A 21,982-nucleotide genomic window follows, 5' to 3' on the forward strand; every position below is an offset into this window, starting at 1 on the left:
GTGTGGGGTTGCTTCTCAGCCAAGGGAGTGGGCTCACTCACAATTTTGCCGAAGAACAATGAATAAAGAATGGTACTTTTGACACATGTCAAAAGTACCATTACATCCTCCGAGAGCAACTTCTCCCAACCATCCAGGAACAGTTGGTTGACGAACAATGCCTTTTCCAGCATGATGGAGCACCTTGCCATAAGACAAAAGTGATAACTAAGTGGCTCGGGGAACAAAACATTAATATTTTGGGTCCATGGCCAGGAAACTCCCCAGACCTTAAACCCATTGAGAACTTGTGGTCAATCCTCAAGAGGCAGGTGGACAAACAAAAACCCACAAATTCTGACAAACTCCAAGCATTGAATATGCAAGAATGGGCTGCCATCAGTCAGGATGTGGCCCAGGGTGGATTGCAGAGGTTTTGAAAAAGAAGGGTCAACACTGCAAATATTGACTCTCTGCATCAACTTCATGTAATTGTCAATAAAAGCCTTTGACACTTATGAAATGCTTGTAATTATACTTCAGTATTTCATAGTAACATCTGTCAAAAATATCTAAAGACACTGAAGCAGCAAACTTTGTGGAAATTAATATTTGTGTCATTCTCAAAACTTTTGGCCACGACTGTAGATGAAGGGGAGGAGATAGGTTAAAGAATGATTTTTAAGCCTTGAGACAATTGAGACATGGATTGTGTATGTGTGCCATTCAGATGGTAATGGACAAGACAAAAGATTTAAGTGCCTTTGTACGGGGTATGGTAGTAGGTGCCAGGCGCACCGGTTTGTGTAAAGAACTGCAACAATGCTGGGTTTTTCACACTCAACAGTTTCCCTTGAGTATCAAGAATGGTCCACCACCCAAAGGACATCCAGCCAACTTGATACAACTGTGGGAAGCATTGGAGTCAACATGAGCCAACATCCCTGTGGAACGCTTTCGACACCTTGGAGAGTACACGCCCTGACAAATTGGGGCTGTTCTGAGGGCAAAAGGGGGTACAACTCAATATTAGGAAGGTATTCCTAATGTTTTCTACACTCAGTGTATGTGTGTGTGTGTGTGTGTGTGTGTGTGTGTGTGTGTGTTTGTGTGTGTGTGTGTGTGTGTGTGTGTGTGTGTGTGTGTGTGTGTGTGTGTGTGTGTGTGTGTGTGCGTGTGCGTGTGCGTGTGTGCCAGGCCTGTGTGCATGTGCGGGTGTGTGTGCGTTTGCCTATGACCTGTGGAGATATAGAGAGAGACAATGAGAGCAGGTCGATGAAGGGTGTCCCACTCCCAGCTTTAGAACACCTTCCATGTCCATTTGTGTATTTACAGTGTGTAGCTGTCAGTAGCTGTTTGATCTCTGCTCTGCCTGCTTGTTTCACCATGTAGGAGAATGAACCAGCCCCTGTCACCTCTCACCTCGATCATTCACACCTTTCTCTCTCTCCTTCTCTCCATCTAACTCTCTCTTTCCAAAGCTGGCAAATGGGTTGAAAGATGAGACACACTCACATAGAGATGTAAAAATGCAAACACACACACACACACACACACACACACACAGAGAGAGAGAGAGAGACACGCACGTCCCTGCCACACCGCTTTTACACCAAGGACGTGACAACTCGACCTTCCAGTATCAAACTGTGTCATGTGTTGCTTATCAATCAAATCTGTCTAACAATGTTGGCACCCGTGGCATGAGTGGCACAAGGGGCTCTGTGTGTGTTTCTCTAAGAACGAGGGGCATTTGATAAGAAAATCAAACGTCTGCAGCAAACACTAGGTCAAAACACTCACCACTGACAATCTGCTTTTCAAAGCAAAAGCGAACAAATAACCTCACACTGAGTCACACACAACCCAGAACATCATTAAAACCTATGACCGGCTTCACAGAACGCTTCCATCTGTGTCTCTCCCTGTTTCTCCTCCTGCACACATGAATGGCTGAATATTCATCATGTGGTTTTTCCCCCTGTAAGATTTAAGAGGGACTTTAATGGAATATTTTTTAGTTCCACATGAATCTCTCTCCATGGCGTGTTTTCACCGCGGCTGAGCGCACTGGGTCCTCACAGAGTGCCTCTATTCATTGCCGCGGCGACACAAAGGCTACATTTGAAGCACGCTCTGGAGCACGCTGCCGACGGAACACACACTACAACAAACGACTCTGTTGTGTGTGTGTGTGAGTGTGTGAGGGGCCAGACAGAGGGACCGGGCTCTGACCCCTACCAGGGAGCCCTGGGGACCAGACAGGGCTGCCCAGCTGTGCTCCCTTGACCCCCCCTACCCCTTACTGAGAAACTAACCCCCCAGACCCAGTCTAATACTCCCCCCTCTCCTTCTGCTGTCTGTGCCCTATCTGCGAGGGCTTCACCAATTGCCTATTGGCTGACTATAAGACAAACCGTTGAATATCATCTGTACAGCAAATTGTGACCACATATAACCCCACAAACACACATGTACATCCATTCAAACTCATGCAAATAAATGCAGACACACACAAACACATGGCCTGATTTACTTTCCACAGGAACATTATGGCATGGCGAGCCACGCTCATGTTAAATGTATTTTGCTCAAGACATATGATAGTAGATAGCCTATTAATGAGTTAAAATATCCAAACAAAATTAAACGTATGTGTGTTGTCAAGATAGAGGAAATAAACAGTGGTTAAAGGGTCGTATAATGCAGTGCGATGATGCTCGGCTCATTAAGACATAGCGCGCACACACGCACACACACACACACACACACACACACACACACACACACACACACACACACACACACACACACACACACACACACACACACACACACACACACACACACACACACACACACACACACACACACATGACACATTATAGTGCCCTCAAAGCTCATCAATAAGCTAAGGACCCTGGGACTAAACACCTCTCTCTGCAACTGGATCCTGGACTTCCTGACGGGCCGCCCCCAGGTGGTAAGGGTAGGTAACAACACATCCGCCACTCTGATCCTCAACACAGGGGCCCCTCAGGGGTGCGTGCTCAGCCCCCTCCTGTACTCCCTGTTCACTCATGACTGCACGGCCAGGCACGACTCCAACACCATCATTAAATTTGACGATGACACAACAGTGGTAGGCCTGATCGCCGACAACGACGAGACAGCCTATAGGGAGGAGGTCAGAGACCTGGCCGTGTGGTGCCAGGACAACAACCGCTCCCTCACCGTGATCAAGACAAAGGAGAAGATTGTGGACTACAGGAAAAGGAGGACCGAGCACGCCCAAATTCTCATTGACGGGGCTGCTGTGGAGCAGGTTGAGAGCTTCAAGTTCCTTGGTGTCCACATCACCAACAAACTAACATGGTCCAAGCACACCATGACAGTCGTGAAGCGGGCACGACAAAACCTATTCCCCCTCAGGAGACTGAAAAGATTTGGCATGGGTTCTCAGATCCTCAAAAGTTTCTACAGCTGCACCATCGAGAGCATCCTGACCGGTTGCATCACTGCCTGGTATGGCAACTGCTCAGCCTCCGACCGCAATGCACTACAGAGGGTAGTGCGAACGCCCCAGTACATCACTGGGGCCAAGCTTTCTGCCATCCAGGACTTCTGTACCAGGCGGTGTCAGAGGAAGGCCCTGAAAATTGTGAACGACTCCAGCCACCCTAGTCATAGATTGTTCTCTCTGCTACCAAACGGCAAGCGGTACCGGAGCACCAAGTCTAGGTCCAAGATGCTTCTAAACAGCTTCTACCCCCAAGCCATAAGACTCCTGAAAACCTAGTCAAATGGCTACCCAGACTATTCACATTGCCCCCCCTCTCTACACCACTGCCACTCTCTGTTGTCATCTATGCATAGCCACTTTAATTAACTCTACCTACATGTACTGTACTTACTACCTCAACTAACCGGCACCCCCCTGTATATATTGTTATTTTTTACTGCTCCTCTTTAATTACTTGTTACTTTTATCTCTTATTCTTATCCGTATTTTTTGAAACTGCACTGTCGGTTAGGGGCTCGTAAGTCAGTATTTCTCTGTAAGGTCTACACCTGTTGTATTCGGCGCATGTGACGAATACAATTTGATTTGATTTGATTTGACACACAGAAAGCGAGAGCAAAAGACAGAAGGATAAATAAAAGCATAGGCTTAATACCTCTGATCCCTAAGATCCCTCAAACTCACATACACAGCACCTTCCCTTTTGTGATTGAATGTCTTCCTACCCACTCTAATATTATTTTCTTTCCCTTTTTCCACTTGTTAGAGAATTGCTGAGCCGAGACCAGGATGTACCACGGACACAGAACTGGACAAACATTCCCCGAGGAACTCCAAGACCATTAAAATCAACACGTCAAGGACAGGAACTCAATTTTAGTTTAGGTTTCGTATTAGTCATGAGTTTAATGGCCTGGGTGGGAGAGTGGGTGCCCTGTGTGTGTGTGTTTATATGTGTGTGTGTTTATCTGTGTGTGTGAGAAGGACGATGCCATCCTTACCAGCACTGGTAACCGCACCAGTGGTGAGGTCAGCACCCATGAGGCCACCTGAAAGATGAAAGAGGGATGAGAGGAAAAGAGGAAAACATTAGAGGAGAGACCTCCTTCCTTCACACCCACATCCTATCAGCTCCCTCCTCCTCTCTCGCCTTTCAGTGACACTCTGTCTAAGTTACTTTAACCATCAGCCCTTCTTCTTTTGTGCCAGGGCTGATGTGTGTGTGTGTGTGTGCGTGTGTGTGTGTGTGTGTGTGTGCGTGTGTGTGTGTGTGTGCGCGCGTGTGTGTGTGTGTGTGTGTGTGTGTGTGTGTGTGTGTGTGTGTGTGTGTGTGTGTGTGTGTGTGTGTGTGTGTGTGTGTGTGTGTGTGTAAACCCAAATTCCACAGCTTTCCAACAAACCATAAGTTCTAGTCAAACGGACGCTGCGAGTGGATACTGGACGATAGCGTCCCAAAAAAATGACGCATTTGTATTTTTAAGTCGTGCGAGGTGGAGGAGTAGGAGGAGCGTGAGCGTGTGCAGTTAGTGTGGTGGCGGCAGCGCCAAAACTCATATTTACTTTGTGCCGGCGCGCGGTGCATCCAGGCCTAATGACAGGGTGAGGGTGTGGGCAGCAGGCTACTGCCCAGAGGGACAAAATAGAGCCTTCAGACAACAATAACAAACCGACAGGCCTCATGTGCTTATGTCACCGGCAACTTAAAACCTAAACATTGGGCCTGACATCCCCAGGACAGCGCCTCACAGTAAATGAAGGGGACTGCTGACTTGGTTTGAATGTAATATTGAGTCACCTTCCCTTAAATGAAATGTCAGTCAGTAGAGCGGACCTTATTTCCTGTGTGCGTTCCCCTGAATGGTTATGGAGGGCTTCTCTTGAAAGAGTTTGTGTTTGTTTGTGTGTTACCTGCACTGGCAGGTCTGTGTGTGACACCGGGGGACATGCTGGTCCTCTGCATGTGCTGTGCCAGGGGCAGCAGGTTGTGGTTGCCTAGGGAACCTCCTGGGTGGCTGTAGATGAGACTGTTCTGGTTGCTAACGGGGATGGACACCGGCATCTCGTAGTTGGAGGGGGGCACACCCTGCTGAGAGAGAGACAAAAGAAACACATGATTAAACACAATAGAGAGACAAAACAAAAGAACACAACAATTGAATACACAGGCATAGAGATAACTGTTAAACATTACAGTGGAAGAGAGAAACAAAATAATCCAATGCTAAAGAAATATCACAGCTAGAATGAAACAGTGAGCGAGAGAAAGAAAGCGATAAACGAGAAAGAAAGCACAGTCATACAAAAAAGGTCAACGACCAGATAATATCACGACTGAAAGGGACTTTTACTTGTCACCCAGGACTGAGAAAAAAATGTGTTTGTGGAATGTGGACGGTCTCTTCCCACAGTGGCATCTTTAAAGGGTCAACCACCATCTACAATGTCAATATACTTGTCTCTCTATGTCCCCATCGTTGACTCTCTGTGCCTGTTTCACCCTTTGATTAACATTGTGACATCCTAACATAGCCGACTTCCAGGGAAAAGAACAGTAAATCTCAGAAAACACAACAACTTTTCACTGTGTGGTCATTGTTTCTCATTCCAATGCACAGATCCTTTTGAAGCAGATATGGAAGCTGATATCGTCTACTACAAATGTACTCGTTCTGAATGAGCTCAATTTTGTGGAGCAAGATGTTGGGAATCTATATACTGTATGATTTTGGTAAATGTATATTATATAAACACCATTCTAAGGTTTTTACTAAAATAGAGGTATGTCTCTGTCATGTCGAGATCAAGTGTTTTTTAAGTGGCAGGTAAGACTAGCAGCATGTGGATGAGGTTGGTTGGTTGGTAGCTAGGCCCCTAGGCCCCAAGCGACAGATTTGTCATGTTTATCGTGTCGCTCCACCATAGGGCTTAACCTTGGGAGTGCCCTGGAAGTGGTCGCTCCTGGATGTTAGCTTAAAGAAGTAGAAAATATAGCCCTAATTGTAGCCATGTGTCCCAGAGCGATGGAAGGGCTCATCAGTGAGAACATCAGCCAGAGGAAATCGGATATGAGCTCTACCTCGTCTTCTTTTTACATTTTCTCTCCCCTCTAACTTTTCCCTTTAAGCCACACAAATATACTTTTTGGGGTCCAAAACCCTTGACTTTCACCTCGTCTTCATTGCTGTCTCTCCCTCTCTCTCACCCGTTTTGGGGGCTTTTGCTGAAGCCCTTTGCAGACGCGGGTTAGCCAGCAGTCTTGGGTGTCTGGTTGATTTCTTAAATTGCTCAAAAGGGAGCACCTCCTATTCTATTTCACGTTTAAATACGTTTTTTCCATTCCTCAACCACTTTTGCTTTCTGGATGAATAAGCTTGGGGGCCAGTGTGTGTGTGTGTGTGTGTGTGTGTGTGGGTGTGCGTACAGTGGGCCCCCTCTGCAAGCTGTCATTTTAGTGGTACCATCCTTCCTGTTTTCACCCATCCTCCCCTGCGACCCAGAGGCCCTGTGCTAGCTAGACGTCATGACCACACGCTGAACTGCCACTTGTTGTGTGCAGACACCCTTACTGCTACTGCCCCCCCCCCACCCAAACCCTAACCCAACCTCACTCCGACCCCAGCCTCTAACCACAACACCCCTTCCACCCCCTCTACTGTACTCTGCCAGAGGTTACTGTTCCCTTTCGATGATCTACTGTGGAATCATCTCTTTCTCCATGGCTATAATGCTAACCATTCCAATATGGGCGTTTGTATGGAGAGCGGAGCACACTTGGCTTCCATTGAGAGTGGCATTCATTCTGTGGTTGTTTGGGACTGACTAACTGCTAAGACCTTTGATTACTCTGTGCAGTTGAAGTTATGGTCGACACTGGTCCATCTCTACAGTCACAACTAAGTGATCATTGAATGACAGCGAGGTAATATATTGCTACTGATTAGATGTGATTTTACAGTGCTGCACTCCCCCCCCCCCCCCAACCCCCACTGTAACATTTTTTTGTTGTTGTTTCAACTAAATATTATTAAGTTACTGGTTCCACCGCCTTTTTTTTTTATTAACTTTTCGGTCAAAGTGTTACCTGAACTTTAAAAAAAAAAATGGTTGGCCCAAACATGAGAAAACATAGGCAAAAATGATGTCAACTTAAAATGATATGTTTGTTCAAATTGTCTCATGTGTTCAATCAACTAGAAATGTATATTTGGGCATCTTACCTAAAAAAGGCAAAGTGCTTTTAAAATATAATGTTTTCATCTTATGTATTTGACACACATGATTACATTGTGCATGTCCTCACCTGGGATTTGAACTCAGCATTCCTATATTCCTGCTACGCCTCCATGTCTGTGTCAATAACGGATTACACCTGTATTCCTACACTTTGCTCTTCAAAGTAAATCTCAGCTCTGTTAAAAGTACACTCAAGGAAAACTATGTTATTTATCATAGTGTTTAAGGAGTAACATTAAAACAGAATAATATGCCATACAAAAATTTGACAACTATCTAGAAAAAACAAAAATTGCTTAAATAAGTCAAACAAAGCAATGATGAGAGAATAACTGATAATTAACTGATAATTGACACAAACATGGTGGCGTGGCAGGAAGATTGAAATGCCACGAAGAAGTAGTTGTGTGTTCAAATCCCAGGTGTGACGTGAACAATAATTACTGTACAAACGAACATGCACAATGCAATTATTTATGTCCACGTGTGTCAAATAGTGTATGCATGTTGAAAACATTGTATGTTAAAAGCACTGTTTGTGTAACTAGTTTCACAGCCATGTTTTGAGGTAAGATGCCCAAATAATAATTTGTAGTTGAATGAATGTATGAGACAATTTGAGGCAACACGTCACTTTAAGTTGACAGAATTTCTGCCAAAGTTTTCTCAAGTTGGAGCCAGGTTTGGGCCAACAATTTTTGTTGTTGTTCTGGAAACACTTTGACCAAAAGTTGAGTAAACAAAAAAAGTCTGGATCCTGTTACTTAATAATAATGAGTTGAATCAACTAGACTTGTGGGTGGGGTTTTTTACAGTGAGGGAGGGCCTTCATTTCATGTTTTATTCAAATTTATGTAATGAGGGCTACAGTAGGGTGTGAATTTGCATATGTGTTTGTGTGTGTGCACTCGCACGTGCGCACGTGTGCATGTGCCTATGTGCCTGTTGTTTTCGAGCTTTAGCATCTGTCCCTCTGTTGTTTCGGGTGACTGAGCTGTGTATAGCGTGGGCGCAGGAGAAGAGGAACTGCATGCAAACCACACCGCCCTTGAGAGCCAGGCAAGGGATCATGGGTAAAGGGTTAAAGGTGTGATGTCACAAATGGAGCCAGAGGTTAAAGAGTGTGAGAGGCGAAGCGCGCACTATACTTGAACTAAACCACTAAGGTAATGACGCTTAGGTGAGTTAGCTGCTATGAATACACGTATGTGTAGGGGCTTCAAAGTATGAGGAAGTCTTATCTTGTGTTTTTTTTTCTCCAGACATGCAGTGCTGTGTCACACAGTGCTGGGCTAATAGGGGGTTAATTTGGATGCTTGTTACTCAGCGTCCATCATTTAGCCAGCTGAGACTGCATGCTGTGTAAGTCCAGTACTTACAGGTATCTTATAAGTTTTGATCATATGATCAAACTCCTCGTTTATCTGTTTATATTTCTCCTCAGTGCGCGGGGTGAGGGTGAGAGCAGACTCGAGCTCCGGGCTCTCGCCACCTTTGTTCTCCTTCTTGCTTAATGCCTGCCGGGTCCCACCAAAAACCCCATCAGATGGACAGCAGACGCACGGATGGAAAAAGGGAGAAAGAAAGAAAAGAAAGAGAGAGAGGGGGGTGAGAAGAAAGCTTAGGGAGTGTCGGGCGGTACTTACACACAGTCTCTGTCTGCTGATCATCAGATCAATGTCTTCATTTATTTTCCTGTACTTGTCCTCAGACTCGGGGCTGTGGCCGACCGAGTCGTCTGCGTCGGGGTCAGGGCTGTCACAGCCGTTTAGACCCTTCTTTCTCAATGTCTGCAAACAGAGTAGTCGCACAACACAGTTGAAGGGCAGGTGAACAGGACCCAGAGTAGAGCAGGGGAGAGGACATGTGGATTAGTCCCTTGTTAGAATGGATCCTGAGAATGGACTCAACTGACCAAAGGAATGAATGAGATGTATAAAAAAAAGTGTGTGTGTGTGTCATAGAGGTTAAAGTGGGTACTAACGGGCTAAATGGGATGTGGTCCTTGGTATGGCATAAAGTGCTTTGACAGGATCTATTACCATGTCCATCAATGTGAGATTGGATGGAGTGGGGTGGGGACAGAGCGGTGTCCTTGTCAACAAGTTAACATGTAGCTAAACACTCAGAAGAACATAAATGATTTAATAACATTCAGTAACAATACATAAAATCCATACTCCTCTCTCAAAAGAGGCGCCATGGGGACAATCAACATTGTAATAACACAGAGGCACGGTCAGTGATGAACATGGAAATAAAACATATTTCTGACATTGGCAGCTGAGGAGGCCGGGACGGGACCGTTATGGCTACAGATGTATGTGTGCGTTGGGTTTGTGTGTGGCAGGTGTGTGGTAGTGTAAGAGTGTGTGTTTGACAGACTGTGTATGTAGGCAGCAATCTCTCTCTTGGCCACCTGGTGGCCACCTGATCCTGTTTCTGTGGCCACAGCACGCCCCCCCCCCCCCCCCTTTCTCTCAATGCCACCGAAGGAGGAAAGGGAAGAGAAGAGCTGTCTTTCTATCCCTCGTTAGACCAAGATATACAGTATCTCACTAAAGTGGTAGTGATACAATTATATCTAACATCGTTTCTCTGCAAGTGTTGTTCTTGTGTATCTACAGCACGTGTTTTAACTTGTGTGTGTAGGTATGTAAGCAACAAGCTCTCACAGTCTCACTGCAGATTTAGACGACGTTTATCCACGTTTCTCCAAACAACAAATGTCAAAGTTGCTCCAAACATCACATTTTGAAAGTTAAGGGTTAAGGTTTTGGATAGGGTTAAAACATCAAGTTTAGGCACTCATTCTGAATGGATAAGGTAAGAGTTAAGGTTTAGGATAGGGTTAAAACTAAAAAGCTATAAAATAGTGTCCACCACTGCGATGGAACACGCAATGTTCTGATCCAGGTTTTGGATAGGGTTAAAACATTACATTTAGGCACTCATTCCGATTGGTTAAGGTAAGGGTTAAAGTTTGGGATAGGGTTAAAACTTTTTTTTTTTTTAACGAGTGTCCTCTGGGAGAAAAACACGCATAATGTATTCATATACAGTATAGCATTAATATATTATATCTGTGTCCATATTGTCCATGAGTTTCTAGTAGATAGACCATATGGTTCAAGAAAATAGCCTAATTAATGAACAAAGCATGTAATCAGCAATGGCATTATTTTCAATTAACTCTGCAACTCTTCCAACTATTGACTTTCTTCACAACTGCCACCAGTTTGATGCCAAAATATTGACAACAAATACATATTGATAGAGTAAAATAAATACAGTATGTAAAAAAAATCTATAAAGGAAATGTCATGCTGAAACACCAATGGTATTCACTAAGTTGATGGTTTATATTTCGGATAATGTTTAACAGCTTTGTCATTCTATATTTAATTTTAAAACCATCTTATTCAACTATTTCATATATTTTACATGTGATGATGCCACACAGAGGGCCAGAGATAATTACAGACACCTGTGATAATCTGAAGTACCCAAACGGGCCACTAGATGTCTTGTAATAGATTACATTAAATCCTTGAAAGATACCAAAATGCGGGTAGTTTACTGGTAAACTTCTAAAGTTTCATGTAAAATACCCTCCCTTTGCAACCCTACTCTTGAGCGATCTGCATGTGTTGGTGTGTTTGTTGATGTGTGTGTGTACATACACACACTGCAGTGTTGAGTGCAGAGATGTGTCCCATATTGTGTAGATTAGATTTACAGTGAGTGAAGTAGTGAAATGAAAGGTGTAGCAACTGATAGTTAGAGCTTCCATCAAAGACCCACCTCCCCTCCCTCCCTCCCTCCCTCCCTCCCTCCCTCCCTCCCTCCCTCCCTCCCTCCCTCCCTCTCTCCTCCACAGAGGCCGGCTATAATAAAAGGAGATTAGTCTACAGGAGGAGTATCACAGACCCGCTCCTGTCTGCACAGACGACGGCGCTTCACGCTGCTTTCATCTGGGCCTCCCTATCACACCCACCACTGTAATTACATTATCTTTAATGCAGCTTAGATTTGATGGTGATCATATGTGTGTGTGTGTCTCATTGCTAGAGACAAATAGAGAGAGTGAGATAATGGGAGAGAGAGAGATGCTAAAATAAATTAATCTCACCATTTTATTCTCCTCATTTGTGTGACACTCTGCTTGTCGTCGCAAGCAGAGAAGCGCACTACTGTAAATTGATAGAAGTGACTAAGAGTGAGCCGCCTGTTTATAAAACAAATAACACTCCAGTCATCTCTGATGTCAGGAGAATAAAGCTATTTTTAAAGTGTGGTTTTAGTGAACTGAGGGCTTCGTTTGTGAGAACGCTGTTTGATGCCGGAGGCGTCTCGTGGTGAGGTAGCGTGTCAAGATTCACTAGCCTCTCTGTCCCTCTCTCTCTGTCTCTCTCTCTGTGTCTCTCTCTCTTTGTCTCTCTCTCTCTCTCTCTCTTTTTTAAATATTTGGATACTCTGCTCTGGTCTTTAGTGTAGTTGTGTAGTACAGTATCAAACTGTACTACAACCTTGAGACCCATATGGCGTGACTGATATGGGGCAGTGGGCCTGTCTGGGGGTGTTGATGAGGTAGTGGGATGGAGGGTGGGAGTGTTATATGACTTTGAGGCATGTGGCCCTGGCTTAGCTTTCCACCGGGGCTCAGCAGTTTAAGGGTGCCATGCAAGGTCGCTATGCCACTCATCCCAGACATGCCCACCTGTCAGGGACATCACACCTGTTGCCAAGTGCTGCCATCCAGCCAATCAGAGGCAATGCAGCCATGACATGGCCATAGAAGGCCTTTTCTCTCTCTCTCTCTCTCTCTCTCTCTCTCTCTCTCTCTCTCTCTCTCTCTCTCTCTCTCTCTTTCTCTTTCTCTTTCTGCCTGCCTCCCTGCCTCTCTTACCCAGTCTACTCCATCATCCACTGCTGCTCCATTCGTGGCCTGCTGTTTTAGATTCACTGACATCATTTCAAAAGCGAGGAAATCAGTGGCCAGTGTTTCAAAACGATAAATAAAAGTAAAAATATACATTTTCCCGCTAATGTAGTCATAGCCGATATAGAAAGAAAGATAAATACACCATGTCAAGAAATGGCAGGAAAATAAAGAACTGTTCAGGGGATATGTAGATAATGCAAACATAGTGATAAAACACCTCACTCACGTCAAATGCTCAAATTTACGCTGTTTTATTCCCACATATTTTCACTTACATCAAATGTTTCCAGTCTGTCTATCTAAAAATAATAATTGTGAGGGAAAAAATACCTCGGTATGAAGATCAAGATGCTGACATCTTAATAGCAGTTGGAGATAAAAGCTCCGTGATCCACAGTCCAAAGCTATATTGATGATAACAAAGCGGAAAATAGGCTACCCTGGACACACTTTGAAGTGAGAGAGAGAGAGATGAGAAAAAGAGGAAGCAAGACAGGAGGAAAAGAGGGCTTGAAAGAGAGAGAGAGAGTGATGGAGAAAGAAAGCAAGAACGCGAGAGAGGAAAGACTGCTCGGCTGCTTGGCTGTGTGTCTCTGTCCCTGTCTCTCCCTTTTTGGAGGCTCCTAATTAAACTCCTTCCTCGTGATGTTCCCTCCTGGCTCGGCCTGTCAGGGGGCCTGTGTGCAGAAGGAGGAGTGTACACACTGTGTCCTACATACCATACCCTCTTCATCTGTACCCTTCAAATCCACACCCCACCTCACACCTCACACCCTAAGCTGAGAATATAGGCTTTTTGAAGGTGCATTACAAAACCATGAATGCAATGCCCACTTATGTCATGCATAATAATATTTCTTGGAACGTGCTACTTTGTAATCAGGGTGATTTTGGGTGGGTATTTCAAGGGGTATACCACAGGTTATTTTGGTTTCTAGTTTATGCAGCGTGAGGGACAGCTGACGCTAGAGCCCATGCCATACCAGCGTTCGCTGTTGGGAACTCTGCCACCCTGACCATTTCTCTCTCTCTCTCTCTCTCTCTCTCTCTCTCTCTCTCTCTCTCTCTCTCTCTCTCTCTCTCTCTCTCTCTCCCTCTCTCTCTCTCTCTCTCTCTCTCTCTCGTCGGAGTGCATGCTGGGAGTGAGTCGTCAAGCAGGAGTGATTGTGAGAGCGACTGGAATTCTTTTCACTCTATTGGGTTTTGGTGTGTATATATATATATATTGATTAGTTTAGTTGTTTTAAGGGTATCTTGTCTAACTATCACTAAGCACGTATAGGGGTGGTGGGATCGTTGAGGTTGGTTTTCGCGAGGGCACAACCAGCGGGTGGGGCTGGTTGCAATGGCCACTCGCGGAAGTTTGGAGTTTGAAAAACTTAGTCGGCGGCATGGAGTAAAGATTCCTGCTGCGGCCGGGTGTTCAGTGGAAGAATGTAGCTTGGCTGTGGGTGCTATCATTGGGTATGATAGCATAAAATCAGCCTCAAGGATGAATAGCGCTGTAGTGATATTCTTAGATTCCATTGAAAAGGTGAATAAGATAGTTGAGAGGGGTGTTGTGTTGCGGGAGACACAGACGCCGGTATTTCCGCTTATGAATCCGGCGAAGAAAGTTATACTTTCTAACGTACCACCATTTGTTAGAGATGAAGTGTTGGAGCGAGAGTTATCTCGTCATGGTCAAATCGTATCTACAATAAAGAAGGTTCTTTTTGGATGCAAATCTCCGTTGCTGAAACATGTCGTGTCTCATAGGAGACAAGTGCATATGATCTTAAAAAAGGACGTTGATGAACTGAATTTAGCGTTCAGTTTTAAGATTGATGGATTTGATTATGTCTTCTACGCTTCTACTGAATCAATGAAATGCTTTGGCTGTGGAAGAGAGGGGCATTTGGTGCGTAGTTGTCCCGAGAATGAGCGCGCAGAGCCCGGTAGTAGCTCTAGTGCTGGTGCAGCTAATGCACCACCGCGAAGGGATGAACATGCTAAGGGTGCAGGGGAAGGGAGAAGGTGGGCAGATGTGGTTGGAAAAGTAGGAGAGGAAGGCATTGTGGATACGGGGGCAATTGTGGTAGATCAGAACAAAGAGGGAGGGGAAACAGTCGGTGAGATTGCGACTGCCGTCGCTGAGGTGGTGCTGGAAAATGAAATTGGAGGTCAAGAGGAGATTGAAATAACGGAAAAGGAAGCAGCTGTTTTCAAAGTACCGAGGAGTAAGAGGAAGAATTTAAGGGGTGGTGAAGGGTCTAATTCTAAGAGGAAGGTAGAGATTGATAAATGAGTTGAGGATGAACAGGTTGTAGAGATGGTGGAGTTTTCTTCTGGGGAGGATAGCGAGAGTGAGTCATCTGACGCGTCACAACAAAATAGCGAGATAAATGGGGTGGAAGGGAGGTATGGGATTGAGAAGGTACGTCAATTTCTGAAGTTGACAAAAGGGAAGAAATATATGCAGGATTACAATGTAACTGATTTTTTCCCTGAAAGTGAATTGTTTATTGAATCAGCAAAGTTTCTGATGTCAAAAATTACAGGGGGAGGTTTGACAAGCCCTGAAATTGCTAGACTCAAGAAAGTGGTCACGAGAGTGATAAGTGATGTAAATTCTAAAGAAAATGAAAGAGTTCAGTTGCAGTTTTAACTCTGTAAAGAGATGTGGTGTCTGTATATTCCTCTGTATATTTTTTTCATCCATGAGCAGTTTTAAGATTTCTTCTTTAAACGTAAATGGGGCAAGAGATGGTAAAAAAAGAGCCATAGTGTATGAGTTAATTAGGGGAAAGGGAAGTGACATACATTTTCTACAAGAAACGCATAGTAATTTGGAAAATGAAGTTATGTGGCAACAGGGCAGTGGTGTGTAGTCATAAAAACTCAAAAAGTGGGGGTGTGGCTATCTTGTTCTCAAAAGGGTTTTTGCCTTTGTCATATGAGGTTGAAGAGGTAGTTGAGGGGAGGTTATTAAAAGTTAGAGCAAGGTATGAAAACATCATTATGTGTCTGATAAATGTATATGCCCCAGTGGTGGCAGTTGAGAGGGTATGTTTTTTAGAGACATTATCAAATACCATTGAGAAATGTAACAATGAAGATTATTTATTTATTGCTGGGGATTTTAACTGCACAGTCAGCGATTTAGATAGAAATCACCAAGAACCTCATATAGCCTCAAGGACTTTTTTAAAACGCCTCATTGTAACACATGAACTGTGTGATATTTGGCGGAGTCAACATGGAGGCACAAGGCAGTACACCTGGGCGCATGTGAGAGAGAACACCATCTCTATGGCCAGGTTAGATAGGTTTTATTGTTTTGAGCATCAATCTCAGGTCTGTAAATCAAGTGTGATAACCCCAGTGGGATTTTCTGATCATTGTTTAATAACAGAGGTGGTGTTCATTAACGATGTAAAACCCAAAAGCGCATACTGGCATTTTAATATAACTTTATTGAGTGATGCTCACTTCAGGAAATGTTTTAGTTTTTTCTGGGAGAGGTGGAGGTCTCAAAAGGCCAGTTTTGTATCCCTTCAACAGTGGTGGGATATAGGGAAAATCCAGATTCAACAATTCTGTAATCAATACACGAGGAATGTCACCAAGGATATCACCAGATCAATGAAAGCCCTAGAGTTTGAAATAGTGGAACTCATGACGTTGGTTGAGACCACAGGAGATCGAGGCCATACTCAGGCCCTCAAGAGGAAAAAAGCTGCATTGGCAGACCTGCTGGGTATCAGAGCACAGGGGGCATTGGTGAGAAGTAAGTTTCAGGGAATCTCTGAAATGGATGCCTCATCCAAATTTTTCTTTGGTTTAGAGAAAAAGAATGGACAAAGAAAAATTATTCATTGTCTCAAATCAGCTGTTGGACAAGAGCTCACTAGCCCTAGTGAAATTAGAAAGAGGGCAGTAGAGTTCTATGCTGAGCTCTACAAGTGTGAGTACAAAGAGAATAAAACAGTGACACAGCAGTTCCTTGATGGGCTCCCACAGGTGGCTGCAGAAGCTCAGGTTGAGCTTGAGCAACCATTGTCTTTGCAGGAGTTATACACTGCATTAAAAGGCATGGAAAATGGAAGGGCACCAGGCATTGATGGGCTTCCCGTTGACTTTTTTAAGTCTTTTTGGGCTATGTTGGGAGAGGATTGGCTAGCAGTAGTTAATGATAGTTTAACCGGAGGGTTACTACCAATAAGCTGCAGAAGGGCTGTCCTCACCCTACTGCCCAAAAAGGGTGACCCTAGGGAGGTGAAGAACTGGAGGCCGGTGGCTTTATTGTGCACTGATTATAAGATCCTGTCAAAGGCTTTGTCCAACAGGCTGAGGGAGGTGATGGGGCAAATCATACATACGGACCAGTCCTACTGTGTTCCTGGCAGGCAGATAGGGGATAACATTTCTCTGATTCGTGATTTTTTGGACGTCTCTAGGGCTATTGGGTTGGATGCTGGTCTAATTTCAATTGATCAGGAAAAGGCATTTGACCGAGTTGAACATCAATATTTATGGCACACGTTTGAGGCGTTTGGGTTCAGCTCTGGTTTTATTGCCATGATAAAGGTGATATATGGTGACATTGAAAGTGTATTGAAAGTTAACGGTGGTTTGAGTGCTCCTTTTAAAGTGTGTAGAGGTATTAGGCAGGGATGTTCTTTGTCAGGAATGTTATATGCCATTGCTATAGAGCCACTACTAAATAGCATTAAAAGTTGCATTGAAGGGGTGTACCTTTCAGAGGATATTCCTCCTATTCGTCTCTCAGCCTATGCTGATGATGTAGTTGTTTTAGTGAAAAATCAAGCGGAGGTGGATAGTTTGAGTCTAATGGTTGATCGTTTTAGGGGAATATCCTCTGCAAAGGTAAATTGGGAAAAGAGTTGTGCTTTACAGATTGGAGAATGGTCTGGAGGGATCATGGCTTTGCCAGGGGGGCTGGAATGGTGTAAGGGAGGTTTTAAGTATCTTGGAGTGTACCTAGGAGATGAGGGGACTATGGAAAAAAATTGGATTGGGGTGGTTGAAATGGTGGAAGGGAGGATGAGGAGATGGCGTTGGTTGCTATCTCGTATGTCATATAGGGGGCGCACTATTATAGTTAACAATGTGATTGCCTCTGCACTGTGGCATCGGTTGTCAGTTTTAGAACCACCATCTGGCCTTCTGGCTAAGATACAGGCAATTATTGTGGATTTCTTTTGGGATAAATATCACTGGGTTCCACAAAGTGTTTTGTATTTGTCAAAAGAGGAGGGGGGACAAGGTCTTGTACATCTTGCTAGTAGGGCTGCTGCTTTCCGGTTTCAGTTTATTCAAAGGTTGCTTTATGGACCGGAAAATGTGGTGTGGAGAGGGGTGGCAGGTCTTGTATTACAGTGGGTTGGAGGATTAGGTTTAAAGAAGGCTTTATTTCTGGTTGATAGTAGCCAGATTTCTAGGGAGGGAGTACCTCCGTTTTACAGAGGCCTTCTCAGAGTGTGGAGCATAATGAAGGTGTCCAGATGAACTTCAGCGGAGTCAGTGCATTGGTTGTTGGAGGAACCTCTGGTGTATGGGGCAAGACTGGATTGTACAACTGCAGCTGTTCCACATTTCTCCAAGATTCTGGTGAAGGGCAAAATCATCACCTTAAAACAGTTAATGGCCATGGCTGGGCCCGCATTAATGGATGGAAGACGGGTGGCTGAACATTTGGGGGTGAGGTCGGAAAGGATTGTCGGACAACTGCTGGGAAGTTGCAGGAAGGCTCTGTCAGAGGAAGAGTGGGGTATGCTTAATAGCCACAAGAAGAAGGTACAAGATGAAGACGTCTCATTTCCAAGACTAGGGATTACACCAAATATCCCAGAGTCAGAAAGAAAGGCGTTATTGCTGGATTTGAGAGGGTTGGAGGAGGTTGGTTTGGATGAGGTGAATGGGAAGGACTTGTATAGGGGGTGTGTCAAGGTGTTGAATAAAGATAAATTGAAAAATAGAAAAGACACTCCATGGAGGGTAAAATTGGGCATTGATGACAAGGTAAAGCCAGCATGGAGAGCACTGTACAAGCCACCGTTACAAAAGGGTACTGGTGATATGCAATGGAGGGTTTTACATGGCATCATTGCAGTTAATGCTTTTGTATCTGTTATTAACTCAGATGTTAGAGATGGATGTCCTTTTTGTAATATAAGAGAAACCATTTTTCACTGTTTTATGGAGTGTGAGAGGATAAAACCTCTATTGGAAATGCTGGAATCTTTGTTTAAAGCTGTAGGGGAGATTTTTAATAACACTGTTTTTATTTTGGGGTTTCAATATAGTAAGCAACAGAAAAGAAAATGTCAACTGTTCAATTTTATTTTGGGACAAGCTAAGATGTCAATTTTTCTGAGTAGGAAACATAAGATAGAAACGGGATATGGGCAGGATGTAAGATGTGTTTTTAAAGGATTAGTGAAAGCAAGAATAAAAGTGGATTTTGAGTTCTTCTTAGCTGTAAAAGATCTCCCATTGTTTGAGGAGAAGTGGGCCTACGAAGGAGCGCTTTGTTTTGTAGAGGAGGGGAAATTATTTTTTGTTGATGAAATAAGTTGAATGTATATGTTCTTTTGTATTTTTATTTTATTTATTTTGTTTAGGAATTACATTTGTTGTTTCATTTCTGAAAAGGCAGTGTGTCATTATTTATGTTAACACTTGAGTATAAAATAAAGGTTTTATAAAAACTCAAACTCTCTCGTTTGCTTGTTGGAGACAACCCTTGCCCAGGTGGGGGCTTTGGCTCGTATTTTAGGAGTGTTCAACTGGTGATCATTCCAGTGGCCTCATCCCTGGGTAATCTTGGCAGTGGGGTATGACGGCTAAGGCGTACATTCAATATTGTGTTTATGACCAATGGTGACAGATGGGCGGTTGATGTTTCGCAAGGTCCTCAAGACCAACAACATTAATTGCATAGATTTTGGGTGAGAGCAGAGCATACAAAATTATGGACAATGACTATGGCCTTATCAAGTAAAGATCAGTGAAAACTGAAAGAAAGATACCTTTCTTGTAAATACAGTACATTCGGGAAAGTGTTAGCCTGATTCTAAAATGGATTAAATAAATAATTTTCCTCATCAATCTACACACAATACCCCATAATGACAAAGTGCAAACAGATTTTTAGAAATCAAATGTTTTGCAAATAAATACAGAAATACCTTATTCACATAAGTATTTAGACCCTTTACTATGAGAATCGAAATTGAGCTCAGGTGCATCCTGTTTCATTTGATCATTCTTGCGATGTCTCTACAACTTGATTGGAGCCCACCGTGGTAAATTCAAATGATTAGACATGATTTGGAAAGCCACACACCTGTCTATATAAGGTCCCACAGTTGACAGTGCATGTCAGAGTAAAATCCAAGCCATGAGGTCAAAGGAATTGTCCGTAGAGCTCCGAGACAGGATTGTGTCGCACGGCCAAACGGAGCAATCGGGGGAGAAGGGCCTTGGTCAGGGAATAGACCAAGAACACGATGGTCACTTTGATAGAGCTCCAGAGTTCATCTGTGGAGATGGGAGAACCTTCCAGAGGAACAACCATCTCTGCAGCACTCAACCAATCAGGCCTTTATGGTAGAAAAACAACTTCTTACTGGTCACGTTTCTGACTGAGCCTAGATAGTGTCATTGTCTGGGTCCAATATGGTGCGCACGCGCACACACACACACACACACACACACACACACACACACACACACACACACACACACACACACACACACACACACACACACACACACACACACACACACACACACACACACACACCCCATACCAGTGTGTGGCAACCTCTCATCCATGTGTGCGAAAGTGTGTGGGGTGAGGCCACAGGGCGGAGAGCAGAGCTCCCTCACCATTACAAAGTACCATGCTCAATTTCACCCGAGCAGATTGGTGAGAGCAGCCCATTGTGAATGACTAGGAGCTATGGGGAGAAACAATGTCCCTTCCCATCACAGCTAACAAGATAGCAGGGGCCATGAGAAGGGCCCACTGTGGATTCATGCCCCATCGTCATGTTACTGCACTCTAAGCACATTCACAGATGCCTTGTTGGTGGCAGCCAGCGGTGGGATACAGCAATAGAGTGCTCGGACTGCTAGCTCCCCCTCTCTCTATTTCTCTCTCTCTCAGCCACTTGTGCAAGTGGGGGAACATCAGAGAGATCAGCCTGGCTTAGCTTATTGGAAGCAGATGGCAGACCAAAGACAGGAAGGCCACAGTTTCATGAAGCGTGGTCTGAACATGCCAGTACCATGTAGAGAGAGGGGATATGCCTAGAGATAGGTGGTGTGTGTGTGTGTGTGTGTGTGTGTGTGTGTGTGTGTGTGTGTGTGTGTGTGTGTGTGTGTGTGTGTGTGTGTGTGTGTGTGTGTGTGTGTGTGTGTGTGTGTGTGTGTGTGTGTGTGTGTCTGTCTGTGCATCTGCGGGTGCATGTGTGGCAATCTATTGGACCCCGAATTCAGAATCCTTTTTGGTTATAATTTGTGAATCCCACTGCAATGGGGTTGAGGCGACGTTTAAAAAATGAATAAATGCATCAATGACTCCTCAGTGATTTGGCTGCTTTGAAGCCCCCTGGTCCTGGTATTCTGGAACACTATAATCAGGAATCAAAGGCTGGCAGTTAGAATCCGTTTGGTAATATCGCTCTCCAAAGTGTGCAATTACAGCTGTCTGGGATCACCATACTGGAGGATGAGTTAAACGAAAAGCAGAATACGAAATGGACAGAGTGTGTTTTCATGTGTGTGTCCTCTGCGAATTCATTTTCATCCCATTCAAACTGGGAAGGGGACATGGATGTGGTGCTTTTGGTGGAGTGGTCATGGAGTCCAAAGAGAAACAGGAGTGTTTCAGAGACAAGTCTCAGCCACTATACAAGAGGACTGTGCTGTCCATAAAGAAGGAGCACTCATGGCCCAAATCATGTCAATGTCAGACTGTATCAGACTGTTAGCAGAAGCAGCATCTTCAGTCAGGAGGACAGTGTGACCATTCACATTGAATCACTCATAATGAGCCAGCCACTATAAAGGCACAATGCCAGCACAGTGAAGATGGATAAAGAGGACACTTATACCCCAATCTCTACTGTCCTCCCCTCCTAGCCCCCAGTGTTTAAAAAAAAACTATGCAGGGGGCACCAAGAACATGTATTTGACCAGTAGGAGAATAACTGGACTTACTGTAGCCCCCCCTAGCTACATAAGGGCTGGTCATGAGTGATTGGTTCTGGCTGAAATGAGTGAGTCTACTC

General features: G+C 44.3%; 1 protein-coding gene across 2 annotated transcripts in view; it reads right to left on the minus strand.

Moving 5' to 3' along the window:
• mef2cb (myocyte enhancer factor 2cb) overlaps window positions 1-21,982 on the minus strand; it is a 90,305-nt gene that overhangs the window by 12,085 nt on the left and 56,238 nt on the right. Inside the window, exons 4-6 of one of the 2 annotated variants that reach the window (XM_039013183.1) lie at window positions 9,382-9,525; window positions 5,411-5,588; window positions 4,504-4,551 (exon numbers count right to left, since the gene is read on the minus strand). In XM_039013183.1, the coding sequence (XP_038869111.1) occupies window positions 4,504-4,551; window positions 5,411-5,588; window positions 9,382-9,525 (370 nt within the window). The remainder of the gene's footprint in view (window positions 1-4,503; window positions 4,552-5,410; window positions 5,589-9,381; window positions 9,526-21,982) is intronic. The other variant, XM_039013184.1, reaches the window with a different exon arrangement.

Source organism: Salvelinus namaycush, chromosome 18 (genome assembly GCF_016432855.1).
Source record: "Salvelinus namaycush isolate Seneca chromosome 18, SaNama_1.0, whole genome shotgun sequence".
NCBI classification, from domain to species: domain Eukaryota; kingdom Metazoa; phylum Chordata; class Actinopteri; order Salmoniformes; family Salmonidae; genus Salvelinus; species Salvelinus namaycush.